Source organism: Etheostoma cragini, chromosome 12 (genome assembly GCF_013103735.1).
Source record: "Etheostoma cragini isolate CJK2018 chromosome 12, CSU_Ecrag_1.0, whole genome shotgun sequence".
NCBI classification, from domain to species: domain Eukaryota; kingdom Metazoa; phylum Chordata; class Actinopteri; order Perciformes; family Percidae; genus Etheostoma; species Etheostoma cragini.
The window spans coordinates 24,805,155-24,820,154 of NC_048418.1; the positions used below are offsets into that span (position 1 = coordinate 24,805,155).

Sequence of the window (15,000 nt, forward strand, 5' to 3'; positions counted from 1 at the left end):
CTCTCCACTGACGTCTGTATTCTTGAAAAGTTGCAGAGCCTGAATTTACATTTGGGACCTAAAAAGGTAATATCACAAAACTATTTTAGCGTTTCAGTAACTTCATACCTTCAGGAATGTGAAGTTAAACAGTTCAACGTACCCACATTTAATCAGAGGTGACCGTTTTTTTGGAGGATTTCTTTTTCTGGAAATATAAGAAAGGAAAAAATTGTTAAAATAAACAAATGTAGGCATGGGAAGTAATTGAGTGCCCCTAATGCCTTTTTGATCTTAAAAACATGCTCCCAATACTTTCACAGCCAAATGTTTAGCTTCTTCTACATCAGTAGAACATACAGTACATAATAATAATAATAATAATAATAATAATAAATCCTTTATTAGTCCCACAAGGGTAAATTATAATTTACATTCTTATTACACACAGGCTGGAATTCCAACACATGCTCATACATACATACATACCGTACGTACATACATACATACATACATACATGCATACCGTACATACATACATACATACATACATACATACCGTACGTACATACATACATACATGTGGCAATTAAACTTCTAATGCAAGTACTGGTATTAAAAGTCTGACGTGTGTTTTCTTACTGTAGAATTAGCTTGTTGGTCTGCAGCTAGTTCCGCCTCCTCCAGTTTCTCCTTTAATCTGTTCTTCTCTGCAAACATCAGGCAGCACAGAACATACATGACACATGACGTCACCACATGCTAATGTTCACAAGAATGCAAGTCAATGAAATATATGTTTTCAAAATCGCTGATCTATGTCAGAACCGCTGCAGCTCAGGGCGTATTCACACTTGGCCCGGTTTAACCGGGGCCGTGAACGTTGGACCCCAGAGTCTGGTTCCTTTGACTAGTATTATTGCTCTGTACCATGCCTGTAGCCTAGAAATGTAGACGCACCCTAGCGGCAGCAAATGTAACTTGCAGCCAGGATCCGCCTAGCAACTCTCCGTTGGCCTACGAGCTGGAAAAAACACGTTTTGGTCCGGCCAATCACATTGTGTATATAGAGTCGGTGGGCGGGCTTAACGTAATGACGGCAGAGTTGTAACGTTTCAGCGGGAATTCCCTGCTACTTTATAGAGGGTGCATTATATGGTGCTTCGATGCTTTTGATGTTGATACTGTTGATGATTACACTACAATGATAAAGGAAGTAGGCATGCTATGCTGTATGACTGCATTAGTTCGGCGAAGTGTAGCGCGGCCCGGTCTGTGCCAAAATGCCAGGGCCGATTTTTGGTCCCAGTCCGTCCCTGCACACGTTATTTGTCAAAGACAACATGGTCCATATTCAGCCCAAGAGACTTCTCTTGGTGACATTAGGAACTGGGAACTATTTTCTAACATTTCCCTGATTAAATCCATAGAATGAAATGGTAAGTAATGATGAAATCTCTTACTCTTTTTCTTTGCAGGTCCATCCTGGCTGACAGGGATGGGCATGGGTGTCGTCTCCTCGCCTTCTACCGCCTTCATCTTTTTCTTTTTCTTCTTCTTGATTTCCTTTGAAAGTGGGGTCGAGTCAACTTCAGGAGGCTCAGCAGGCATAGTGCTGCATTCCTCCTCCTCCAACTCCACCAATCTCTTCTTTTTCTTCTTTGGTGGTTGATTTTCCTTTGAGGAGTTCTCTTCTTGTTCCGTGTTCATTTTCAACTTCTTCTTTTTTGTTGTGTTGTCATCTTGCTGAGTAGAACCATGTGTCTCCTCTGCTGCCCCTTTCTTGTGTTTTAGTCTGAGGAAATATAAAAGTCACAGTATCCTTATTACTCTGTAATTGTCACAAAAAAATATTTATGCATTTGTTAATGCCCCGTCAATACTGCCATACTTCATCAAAATACAAATTATGCATTTCTTTTTCTATTGAATATATCATTATTTTTGTATGTATGACCAAAAACAGCATTTGGGCATTACTGGGGTAAAGATATTTTACTTTCTGTTTAACAGTGTTTACCTCTCCATTATTTTGCCCTTTTGTTTGCGTAACTATTAAAAGGTACTGAAATATTTTTCTATTTCCAAAAATTCTCTATGGCTTATTATTGGGGTTATTTCATTACTTTTCAATCTGAACCACGTCCACTCACAACAGCTGATAAAGCAGTAACAGTGTACATAATGGGAAGTTTTAGACATAATGATGTTGAAGGAAAAAGTCCACAGACTTCTTAGCGAGCTTCTTCTCCTTCCACTTGTTCATCATCAGCGTCTCCTTCTCCCGCCTGTGGAGCCTCAGTCTCTTTTTCTTGCTCAGTTTCTTCTTGGGGCGGTGTTTCTTTTTGGCCGAGGAGAGCTGAGAGGAGTCTCCGTCTGAAAGGAGTTCAGAGAGGAAAAAGTATAGTAAAGTATACCCTCGGCTCTGGGTATTTAATCAAGTATTTAATCTTGAAAGTAACTACAGCTGTCAGATAAATGTAGTAAAATAAAAAAGTACAATGTCCTCCCCTGTCATGTAGTGGAGTAGAAAGTAGCCTAAAATGGAAGTTGTACAAACTTGTACTACCAATACTGCTGATTAAAGGAGATGATGTATATTTCTGAGTACCTGTGGCCTCCAGATGCTTTGCGGTGTCTCCGTCTCCCCCTGCTGGTCTCTCATCAGACTGCACCTCCTCGCCCCCTTGTGCGCCATCTTTTTTCCTTTTTTTCTTCTTCTTCTTTTTCTCACCTGTTGCCGGAACCACAAGATTCTCCTCTTCCTCCACTCCTGCTGCCTCGCTCTGCTCCTCTTCTACATCTTTAACCTTTCTCTTTTTGATCTTCTTGTCTGAAGGAGTGATGGGAGCCCCCTCATCTATCTCTCCCACTTCTTTCGTCTCCCTTTTCCTTTTCTTAGCCGCTTTCTTCTTCTCTGGTGAAGTGGCCCGAGACGTATCCTCCTCCTCCTCCTCTTGCTTCTGATCCGTCTCTTCCTCTGCCACCTCATCCGCTCTCTTTGTCTTTTTGCCAGTCTCGGTGATCAGAGTAGAATCGCTGGATATATCGACGGTGGATGAGTCCGTGCTCGGGGGATCTGTAGTTGCCGTCACTTCGTCCTTTTTGCCCTTGTTTTTCTTCTTCCTCTTCTTGCGAGTTGGGGCATCTTTTACAGACTCTGCCACCTCCTCAGGGACCAGCTGGACGGGTTCTTGCTCGGCCGCCTCACTGTCGCTGACTTCAATGTTGAGGATGATGTTGACTTCTGGGTCTAGTTGATCTTCTGCAGCGGTGGAAGAAGTATTCAGATCCAACACCACACTGTAAAAATACTCGAAGTAAAGTCCTGAATTGAAAATGTTACTTAAGTAAAAGTATGTAGGCATCATCAGGAAAATGTAGTGAAAGTACTAAAAGTAAAACAATCCTCCCAAGTTAGAAAGTGTAAAGGATCCAAGCGGCTGTGTGTTTAATGGTCTCACCATCTCAGCTGGACTTGTAGGCCGTTAAATTGTTGCTAGGTTACTTTATAATAAAACATCAGATTTGATAATCTACATGTGAGTAAAAGTACAATGTTCTGCCGCCACCACCGGTTCTTCTACAACTCATCTATATTTAATCCCACACACACACACACAGCTATCTTGACTTTATCTGGGTCATCATCCGTGTGACTTAAATCACCATTGGTACTAACTTCACTAAAAATCACAATCATATTGAAAAAAATGTCTTTACTTCTGGTGGATAAAGACATTTAAAAGACAAACATATGACCATAAAGTTTGGAAACCAACTTTCCAAAACAATTCCAAAGTAATAAAACAGATTCAGAGTATAGTCAAAAATATTACAAGAATTGAAAATACTGTGTTTAACCAATAAATGTTTGAGATGAAAGGATTTTGTATTGTATTTTTTTGGGTAGGATTAAAGCGGGGTGTACTGGAGGAGAGTACAGGAACTGTTACCGGTGTCAAAGACGGGGTCCTCTGGGGGGGGTGGTGATGTCTCAGTGTGGACATCAGGCTTCTGCAGAGGGGAGAGGTCACTGCTCTTTGTGCTCTGAGTCAACACACAAACTCTGACTTATTAATACTATAATTATTACCAGTTTGTATATATGTTCTTGTGTATACAGGACAGCTGAAGATGGGAAAGGATGCGTCAAGGAATGAGCCTTACCGTAGATTTCTCCTCATTGTCCTCCTCTTCCTCATCAGGATTTTCAGAATCAGGGTCTGGAAAAAAGATTAAACACCCATTATGCCATTATAAAGTCTTAATCTAATGTATTTTATTAGGCCTCCTGCACACTAATGCGTGGTGTGTCAGTTGCGTGTCGGTTGCGTGGCATTTTCTACGTCTTTGCACACCAACTGGGAAAAAGTCACGTGATTTGGATCACCCTCGTTCGCCATATGGGGAAAGAGTTGTGGAAATTATTACAATATTATTATAAGTTATTACAATATTAATAAATCATTCCATTTTGACCACATGGCCTAAGCAATAAAAAAGCCGTTCTTTAATGTCACTAGCTGCCGTTTTTCTCTATTACTTTTTTAGTATCGGTTCAGGCACCGTTTAGAAAAATTAAAAACAAGGATATTGTAAACTATTGTAAACTGGTACGACGTGTCCATTGGTTACCATTATTTGAGCAAATGTAAAGGTATCAGTGGAACTATATTATGTATGTTTATATATTATATATATATATGTATATATGTTTTAAGTTTCATATCTTAAGGTTGTCCTCGTATATATTTTATTTACCAGAACTTTACTACAAACAACTAATGTTAGGGAAATCTGTTTTGTAATGCATTTCTGGATTACTTTTTTAAAATTTAATCGGCCAATATATCGGAATATTGGATGTTTTGCATCGGCCTTTAATAAAATGTAAAACCATCCCGTAGTCTTTCATCAGCGGCTTTGATAAGTGCTGCCGAGGCTGGAAAAGGAAAAAGAAGCTTCTTCACAATGCCTTGTGATTCTCTGCAGCGCGGTGAGAAGAGACGGAGAAGATGCCATACATAACATGTAAAGAACAACCTGGTCATCACACGTCTCATTGGTTGTTCCTACCTGCAGTGGGGGGCGGGGCTTCCCTCTCTGTCTGCTGGTCATTGGTCTCCTGGGGGGTCGGGTCAGCTGTGCCGGGCTCCTGCAACAGGAATCAACAGGTCAACAACAGACCTGCCCATAACACATACCATGTATTTTTGGCACATTCTGCACTCAAATCGTGCCTCAGCCTCTGTTTCTTGTGCAAAAGTTATTTTGTATGTACATATTTGTTTCTGTATTCATCGTTCATGTCATATTAATATGTTAATATGTTAATTAGTTTGTATGCACCATTCACCAGGCTAATTCTATGTGAGTCTAATTGGGGCAATAAACCCTTTTCTTATACAGCAGACACAGAGAGTTTCTCTTATGTTGCTTCATTCCTGTTCTTTCTATTCATGACATGTATTGGGGGGCCACTAAAGTCTAAATAAAAGAGACTTCCGATACAGTATTAGGGACCACTAAGGTCTATATAAAAGCATCCAAAGAGCCCCAGGTCATGGGACCTTTAACCCTTAGTGCACCTTTGCAGCGCTGTCTTCATCTTCTGAGGCCTCAGTTTGATTGATGGATGTCTGAACAACTGCAGAGGTTTCATCTCGGGCTGCCTGCGTCTCCTGACGAAGCAAAACTAAAAGTTTAATACACAGCTTCATTCATTTATCTTTTCACTTTAGGGAAGATTTCTAGGATCATTTTGTTGTATTGTATATTTGTGTTTATAGTTTGTAAATTGGGTCTTTCGTAGTCTACGTTGACAACGTTTCATTCACGTAGGGACAAGCTGCTCAGCAGAACCAACTGTAGTGGGAGCTGTTCTGACAACCAGATAAAACTCTGTTTGTGTTGTTTATATTGGTTGGACCAAACATGTATAGCAATGACTTCTTCCTTATAATATAAACAGGAAACAATTTAACTTATTTCTCAAAAAAAAAATCATCTCTTAAGGTCTATTTTATAGCATTATCAGAGTATCAACCAATTAGAGGATCGATAGGGATCTCAACATTTCCTTTCCTGCCAACGGACATTACATTTGGAAATATTAAGTCCCAGACATTAAATCCCAAACCTCCACATGCCAGAATATAGAGACTGACTCAGCAGTTTTCTACTGGAAGATAAACAGCACAAACAATGCACTTCAGCCAATCCCAATCCTCTGCAGAATAAGATTCAGCTGTGCACAGGGTGAGCTGAGTGGAACGCATGCTTGGCTGTGCCAGGAACCAACAAACACTCCTTTTTTATGAGTTGTGGTTTAAACTGATGAACATTTCTGCTCATTTATATACAGGGAGGTTTGAAAGTTTGGGCACCCAAGGTAAAAATTTGTATTATTGTGCATAAAGAAGCCAAGAAAAGATGGATAAATCTCCAAAAGGCATCAAATGACAGATTTGACAGTTGTATTATCTCACAAAAAGTTAGATTTTATTTCCATCATTTACACTTTCAAAATAACAGAAAACAAAAAAAAATGGCGTCTGCAAAAGTTTGGGCCACCTCCAGAGTTAATACCTTGTACTGCCCCCAATCTAACTTTTTGTGACATATTATACGAATGTCTAATCTGTCATTTGATGCCTTTTGGAGATTTTTCCATCTTTTCTTGGCTTCTTTATGCACATTAATACAACTTTTTACCTGGGGTGCCCAAACATTTGAACCCCACTGTAGCAGTTTGGGGTAGAATGAGAAAATACAATACTGTAACCCAGAAATTAAATTAGTTAAAAGTAAGAGTTAATTATGTTTGTTGGAGGAAGGCTGTTACACGGTCACATAGTTTGAATTCAGCCTCAGGTCACTAACCTGCGGCAGCTCATCTTCGTCCTCTTCAGGCTCCGCACTGCTCTCCATAGCTGGACTGGAGGTAGCGGCTGGATCCGGGGCCGGGAGCCCATCCCCAGCCCCATCAGAGGCAGCTTGTCCGGGCTCGAGTGGGCCGGGGGCAACCTCTTCCTCAAGGTCCGAGCTGGAACTCTCGGCCTTGATGGCTGCCTCAGCAGACTCTTCAACAGGAGCTGGCTACGAAATATGTACAGGCAGGCAGTCAGAACACACAGGAAGACTAACACATGTGTCACTGCTACCTTTCTCGTAGAATTAAGGATATCTGCTGGTTTGAGAAAGCCAAAGTCATTCAAAGATTTGATCTTTTTATGCTTCCCTGCAATGGGAATAGAGATGATAACCACTATTTTCCACCAGGCGTGTCTGCACTGCATTCTGGGCAAATCACAACCCCCGCGGGCATTGTAGCCATTTACATCAATGTTTGATAATCCACCAGCTGTGGCGCGTTCCAGCAGCGAGCGTCAAGCAGCTTTCCGCTTCGCTAAAGATTCTAGGTCAATTTTCACATGAGCGGCGGTGTGTTCAGACAGCCGGACAGGAAGTGAGATCATCCAGTCAGTTAACCAAAAGACAGCCCCTTAATAAACACCTAATTTTTCTGTAAAGTAGTTGTAGAGACAATTATAATCTGCAAACATCTCTCTTCTATCCTGTTTTTGTTGGGAGTCTCACGTGCTCAGTAGCTCGGTAAGATCCCATCAGCTAGATAACTCTTTCTCCAGCTTTGGTCAGTCCAAGGCAGGGACACTTGTGGAATACCTGCATCACAGAAACAGGAAGTACTACTTTTGGAGATTATGGTCATCTCTTCTGCATGTGGGAAAGATGTAATCTGACCAGCTGGAGAACAAAACTTAACCACAGATAAAAACTCCTCTCTGCTTTTAATTGAATTCTGATCAGTGGAAACATGTTTGTTCTGTTAAAAGTGAAGTGCAGCGTTGTGGTTCTGAACTCGTTTTCGGCAGACAGGGAAAAATCTGGAGAAAACGCCACTCTTCTGCTGTCGGCCACAAACCAAAGCAATCAGGGGTTTGTAGACACAACCACAGAGAGCCAATAACACACACACACACACACACACACACACACACACACACACACACACACAATTTGTAACAGAAGATTAGGATTCTGTCACACACGATTTCTGTTCAAACAGCATCATGTCCTGCATCACTGGGCCCACAGAAAAGAGCAGAGACAAGACTCAATGTACACACACACACACACACACACACACACACACAAACTAACAGAGACAGACGAGACAAGCAGACGTGAGAAAAGTCTGTGTGTATTTCAGAGGCATATAACAACACTGGAGCTACTGTCCATCTACCAGCGCATTATTGCAGTGACTGGGCAACAGCTATGTGCGTGCGTGCGTGCGTGCGTGTGCACACGCGTATGCATGTGTGTTCCTGCTGCTGCAAAACATTTAAGACCAGTTACTATTTGCCACTTTTTTTAATTTCCCCACTATGACTTCTGGGTCTGGCACCATACGATTGGTGTGTGTATGAGTGTGTATCTGATGAGCAGGTGGCCCCTTGTGCGGCAGCCTCGACCACAGTGTCTGAATGTGTGTGAATGGTTCCTGTACTATGTGCCAATAGTGCCAATCTCACCTCCTGGCAACAGTGACGAGCAGCTGCACTTTGTTAACTACAAGACTAGGCAAGATTAAACTCAAAACCAAACTAGAATAAAACTGTGAAAACAAAAAAGAAATTTGATTTTTTCTCTTTTCATGAGCAGCAGCAGCAGGTTAAATGCCTAAAGATGGTTCAGGGATTCAAACCGGTGACCATCTTGATATATGTGCCAATGTTTTTCAGATTTGATCCATGATAAGGTGCTCATATGAGCCTCTCTCTGCTCACCTCTGGCTCTGTTTTGGTTTCCTCCTCTCTCTTTTCTTCACTGTCTGTTGCTTTGGTTTCACTTGCAGGATGCAGCAGCTGCTCAGAGACTGACTCAGCATCTCTGCCCTCAGAGGGGAGCTCTGCGTTGCATGATTCAGCACCTTCTGTCTTAGACCCTGAGGCCGAGGCACACAATACATACAATGGTTAAGGGATTATGCTTCAAACTTTTACACAATTGGGCAACAAAAATATAAAAAGCCAAAAGAACACTTACCGAGTGGAGCTTTTTCATCCACGTTGTTTTCCTCTGTGATGTTGGAGGGTTTAGTGTCTAAGCCCTCCTCTTCTTCGCTGGTGGCAGGTTCGGGTTTAATGCTCTTCTTCTTTAAAGTAGGGTCTTCTGTCTCTTGCTTGGCATGCTGGGCTAGAGAGCACAGCCTACAACATACACACACACACACAATTATGAACCTGAAAATGAGCATCATATGAGCACTTAAAGTGTTTCATAATTCACTTTTACTACCGAGATGTTGAAAAACAGCAGGTGTGTGTGTGTGTGTGTGTGTGTGTGTGTGTGTGTGTGTGTGTGTGTGTGTGTGTCTGTGTGGGGGGGGGGGGGTCTAACAAGAATCTGCTTACATTCAAACCAATATGATAATGTTTCATTGACTGGCTTTGATTTGTATTTGTATTTTAGTGCAGGATTCCCAGTGCAAAATCCCAGACACGGGCTGATATCCTTCATTCAGCAGTCTGCTGCCTGTTTAATCCTTCTCAGGGTAGCAGGGATTTGAATCCCAGAATGCACTGGGCAGAATGCCCGGCAGTCATTCACAGAGAGACACACACAAACAGTGACGTCCTAGTTGCAGAGACAGTCTGGAGTCTCCAATCCACCTAAAAGCTGTGTGTCTTTGGAGTGTGCTACCTGATGAGCCAAAGCTGGCCAAAAAACCCAACAATAAAAGAAAACACAGGAGTTAAAGATGATCATTGTGCATGATTTACTCCAAAAACATTATATGCTCTACATTTGGCTGAAGCCAAGTTTAAGCCATCAAACTTCCCATGAAGCCCTGCACGCTCTAGCACAAGGGTAGCGAAGCTGCGGCTCTTCGCCTGCTTCTGTGAGGCTCTTACTGAGTGGCTGGGTTATAAAGAATAGCTAGCTAGCTGTATCGTATACAGACAATGCAAGGTAGGTGCTGCTAGAGAGTGGATATTGGCAGTCAGGAGGGAAAAGTACAGCTAAGTCCAAAGATGAAGAGGAGCACAGAACTTATTTATCTGAGGGAGGGGCGGGATTTTTTTGGGGAAGAACTTGGAAGCCTTTCTGCTTGATTTGCGAGACTTTGCTATCGCATTTTAAAGCATCAAACATCAAACCTGGAGCGCCATTTCCCCTCATCCATGCTAACATCGCCCAGGAGTTCCCCACAGCCCAACCGATGTATGAGCGGGGCGATATTATCGGCCGATATTAGGCATTTCCCGAACTATCGGTATCCGCATTCACAATTTAAAAATTCATTAATTTGAATCATTTATAATGAAAAAAATGATTCTGACAAATGAATATTTAAAAAAATAAAATAAAAAGGACGGTCAACCACCAGTGTTAACGTTGCATAGTCTGTCCACCAGAGGACGCTCTACAACGTCCCCGTTAGTGATGGCGTTGCATAGTCTGTCCACCAGAGGACGCTCTACAACGTCCCTGTTAGTGGTGGCGTTGCATAGTCTGTCCACCAGAGGACGCTCTACAACGTCCCTGTTAGTGATGGTGTTGCATAGTCTGTCCACCAGAGGACGCTCTACAACGTTCCCGTTAGTGATGGTGTTGCATCAGAATTTTGATGTTCTGTTGTGACAATAAAACAAATTATTTTCATATTATTTTATTGAGAACTCAAATAATTACAATAACTAATGTTAGGGAAAAATAATATAATGGCTGATATATCGCAATATTGGATATTTAAATAAACAAATATTTGTATGGGTCCTAAAAATCCTTTGTTGGTCGGGCTCTAGCATATACAACCGAGCAATGTGTAGTCAATGTGAATGTATAAACTGTTTGAGTGACTGTATGTTTTAAAAAGAGAAAGGTCCACACTTCCTGCAACATGTAGTAACATGTTAAACTTACTTCATCCAGCCTGTGTAGATATCATGAAGGTTGGAGCTCTCCTCAGGTGTCTCCACCTACACACACACACACACACACACACACTTAAAACCTTCTGAACGCTCTCCAAATGTGTTGTGAAAGCACATTTTATCACTTTTGACTGATTCCCTGAACATCGCATCTTTAATCAAGCGGCTGCACAACATCCCTGTAACCCAACTGTGGAAAAAAACAGAGTTGAAAGGATAAAGCTAATTTCCTGTGGTTCAGGAATGATTCCACACGCTCCCGGAAATGAATACATGCCGAAACGTACAGGACCCGCAATATGTGGGAAAAACATCCTTTTAAGTGTAAAGATAGGTTTGAATGTTGGGAATATCTGGTAAAGAATACCATTAAGACTATTTTCTCGGCTGTGTTCTTCCTAAAACCGTCAGCAGAAATGTTTGAGGTTACTTTGAGCCGACCAGCGTGAAACCTAAAACGAGACTGACCTCCGCTCAGCTTTCAAAACAGACACAAGAAGGTAGTACATGGAAATGGAACAACAATATATACCAAAAAGGGACATTATAAAGAGAGCATTCAGGAAAAACGTGCACAAAAGTGGCTTCGTATATAGGTTGCTTATTTAGCCAGCCTAAACAGTACAGATTTTAAACACATTTTGATGGAAATCTACAGTATTTTATTGAATAAACTGAAAAAATTAGACAACTGAGCAGTGTGTAGCCTGTGTAAACCGTGCGTGAATCAGGACGTGACTCTTTTAGGGCTGCAACTAACAATTATTGTTATCCTCAACGTATTACTGTTGATTTCTATTTCCCATCACAATGTCCTAGAGATGGTCAGTTTGCAATGCTACACAGTAACAGAGGAAACTATTCACAACTATTCACACTGGAGAAGCTGTAACAACAACTTCTGCGTGAAAAATCAATTATAGTTAAATAGTTAATCTACTGGTGATCATCCAATCCATTAATCAACTAATTATGGCAGTTGAAGGACATTTTAATAAAAATGTAAACACTTGTATCACTATAAACACCAAATATAAGGAGGTTTTAAATAAGGTGTGCAGCAGCAGAGGGCCTGGAGCCATGCTGCTGCTGTAACATTATGTTCTTTTCCTCCAGGAGGCCTGCACACTGACATTCTCTCTCTCACACACACACACACACACACACACACACACACACACACACACACACACACACACACACACACACACACAACTTACTGCAACACTTAGAGCAAGAAAGCACATTGAAATCTAATTTATATTTAATTTAGATTCTTATATAACATGCAGCAGGCACATTAGAGCTAAATGAGTTGCAATAAACTCATACACAGAGTGAAATGAGGTCGGTTGCACACTCAATCACACTGTTATTGTAGGAGGAAAGGACCAAAGTTGTTACCTGAGCAACGTGTTTTTCCAGCACCTTCGCAGCTTTCCGGTAGCCGTTAACCTTCAGGTACTGGAAGATGAGAAAGAGCAGATTGGCGTCGTCCTCCGTGCCCATGGTGTCCGACTGCACGCGCTCACACGGCCAGCACACGGGACGAGAACTGGAATATCGTTCAGGGATTATTAACAGTCCAGTTCATGCTCGCTGGGACAGCGTGTAGCCATGAGCCTGTGACGACACCCCCCTCGAAATGCAGCATGGGAAGTGGAGTTTTTCTTTTTTAAAGGTAGTCAAGCAATCTCTATAGATATATATGTGTATATATACAAACACACACACACACACACATATATATATATATATATATATATATATATATATATATATATATATATATACATACACACACACATCCATACAGTGTACTTTATATACATACATATATACATAGGCCTAACTACATATATACACACACACACACACACATATATCTACATATGCAAGTGTGTGTGTGTGTGTGTATATATATATATATATATATATTTATTTTAATGATTTAATGTGAGGCTCTTTGCTAATGAAGCAAATTTCTAATTGGATTTACATTTTGAAATTAAAGTGAGTCGGCAGCCAATAAATGGACTTTGGCAACATTTCATAGGATTTTTGACCCACTTTAACATATGCCCTAAGAGTTCATTGCAGACTGGTCAGACACATTCTAGTTTCTTTAGTTGTACTATTTATTTAAAACCTGTTAGCATAGTACGCCCATGTGGCTATCGCATGCTAACCTGCTAATAAAAGTCATTCCTCAGTAGGCTTACTGTCACAATTCACAATGCTAACGACAAAACAACTCAAATAATGTATTAATTCTTCCCATTCAAATTATACTTACAGTTATTAACGATATTTAACTCGTTCACCGAGAACCTTGTTACCTGGCTGTCCCGGGTCCAGAACACGGTCCAAAACGGGCAAACAAGACCTGAGAGCTTCCAATGGCCTTTATAGTCGGGCAATGAGACTGTACCATGTTGAGTAGAGTGCAGGGGTGGGAGTTCTCAGGGATTTGTTTTTTAAGGACCCTAAACTACTGATATTATTAATATTTAGTGACTAGTGTCGTATGTATGGGGGGGGGGGGGGGTTATTGGGAGTTCAGCAGTCTTATGACGTGGGGCCGGGGTGGAGGATGAAGCTGTTATGGAACCTGGTTGTTATGCATTTGAAGTTGCTGAACCTCTTCCAAATCCCTCCAAGATCCTTGAGAGAGTAAAAAAACAACTTTTTCTTATGTTTTTTACCCTTTTTTCAACACCCACTCCTTTTATTTCCAGTGTTTGTCACTTTTTTGACATTTAACACTACGTAACACTAACTTATAAACTTTAGTTTTACAGTTATTTTTGGAATTTATGTTTAATAAACCTCATTTATAGGAAATGATCCCTCATGTCTGAGTTAGAAAAGTAGAAATTAGGAATTATTGAGACTAAAATTAAAGGAATGGATGTTGATGGGTAATCACAGACTGGAATATGTCAACTTTTACTCAATACTATTTCAAAAAAACTTCAATTTTCTTTTTCAAATGCTATAAAATTGAACAAGACATCCCAAAATTACCCATCAAAATCACCCCAAAGAGCGTTGTGTGGAATCAATCGCGTTATTTATTTTGGGGCTATTACAATTGGGTAGTTAAAAAGAACATTGATTTAGGAAAGAAGAGTCAATTTGACCCGAGGACAGCATGAGGGTTTAGAGTTTGTTACTCTATCTGTTCCCCCACTTCCATTAAGAGATAGTGAGCTTTTACTCCATGATTCATCCTATGTCCAGTCTCCCCCTGGTTTGTCTGCTTGATGTTGTTTAGCATCTGTACAGTTGGTTAAGTAAATAGAGAAATTCCTGGATTCCTCCGGAGGGCCAGCTGGCTCCAGGCTGGAAACAGGCTGCAGTCCCCCCCCCCCCCCCCCCGGCGGATGTTCTGCGGTGGCACCACTCACAAGTTACAGAATCCCATTAAAGCAGTGGACATCCCTACACCAATGGTGTGAAGGCCTTTTTTGTTTCCCCTGCGCCAAGTTACACAAATACCACAAAGACGCTGGCATTTCCGCCTTCAAAATAAAACTCGTTACACGACAGGAAAATTAAGTCCAGGTTGGAATCTTAGTATGTTAAATGGTTTGAACACACGAAATGAACCATTTTGTATAAATGCATAAATTCAAAAATATTTTTTGAATTAGAAACTTTTGTCTTTTGAGTGAGTTGCTTTGTTAATCAGAATGAAGTCAAACGATCGGTGATGTATTTCTCTGCTGACTTAGATTGATAAACAAAGCCATAAGCTTGAAATCAAATACATTATGCTACATGTAGGATATAAGAGCAAACTGTGTAGTTGCACATGCACAGATTCCCACTTTAACATTACCGTTCTTTTAATTGGCAACTAGAAATAAAACTGGAAAAAATAGGGTTTTAATTTCTTTAGCCTACATTAAAAGAGAACAATTAAGATTTCTCCCTTCTTATGTATAACATTAGCTGCCTGAGTTAGCTAACAATTGTTAACAGTTCATTTGTCTATTAGCCTAGCTGTGTATATTTTCGGGTGGGTTGTTTTATTTTGACAGGTCAGACC

General features: G+C 40.9%; 1 protein-coding gene across 1 annotated transcript; it reads right to left on the reverse strand.

The window, feature by feature from the left end:
• On the reverse strand, positions 1-12,595 carry LOC117954742 (ABC transporter F family member 4-like). Its single transcript, XM_034888708.1, has 15 exons — positions 12,351-12,595; positions 10,936-10,991; positions 9,055-9,218; positions 8,796-8,953; positions 6,865-7,080; positions 5,571-5,663; positions 5,059-5,137; positions 4,150-4,205; positions 3,939-4,029; positions 2,591-3,250; positions 2,211-2,355; positions 1,443-1,774; positions 622-689; positions 147-187; positions 1-14 (listed from the first exon to the last, which is right to left on the reverse strand). The coding sequence occupies exons 1-14, from the start codon at positions 12,453-12,455 to the stop codon at positions 149-151; spliced, it is 2,262 nt and encodes a 753-aa protein (XP_034744599.1). The 5' UTR covers positions 12,456-12,595; the 3' UTR covers positions 1-14; positions 147-148.
• Positions 12,596-15,000: the final 2,405 nt, after the last annotated feature.

Bases quoted from the DNA above. Each gene is read 5' to 3' on its own strand.
- LOC117954742 (XM_034888708.1), bottom strand. From the start codon at position 12,455: ATGGGCACGGAGGACGACGCCAATCTGCTCTTTCTCATCTTCCAGTAC. The intron at 4,030-4,149 runs GTAAGGCTCATT...GTGTTGACTCAG, and splicing joins ACAATGAGGAGAAATCTACG to AGCACAAAGAGCAGTGACCT. The intron at 1,775-2,210 runs GTCTGTGGACTT...ATATTTCCTCAG, and splicing joins GAGAAGAAGCTCGCTAAGAA to ACTAAAACACAAGAAAGGGG.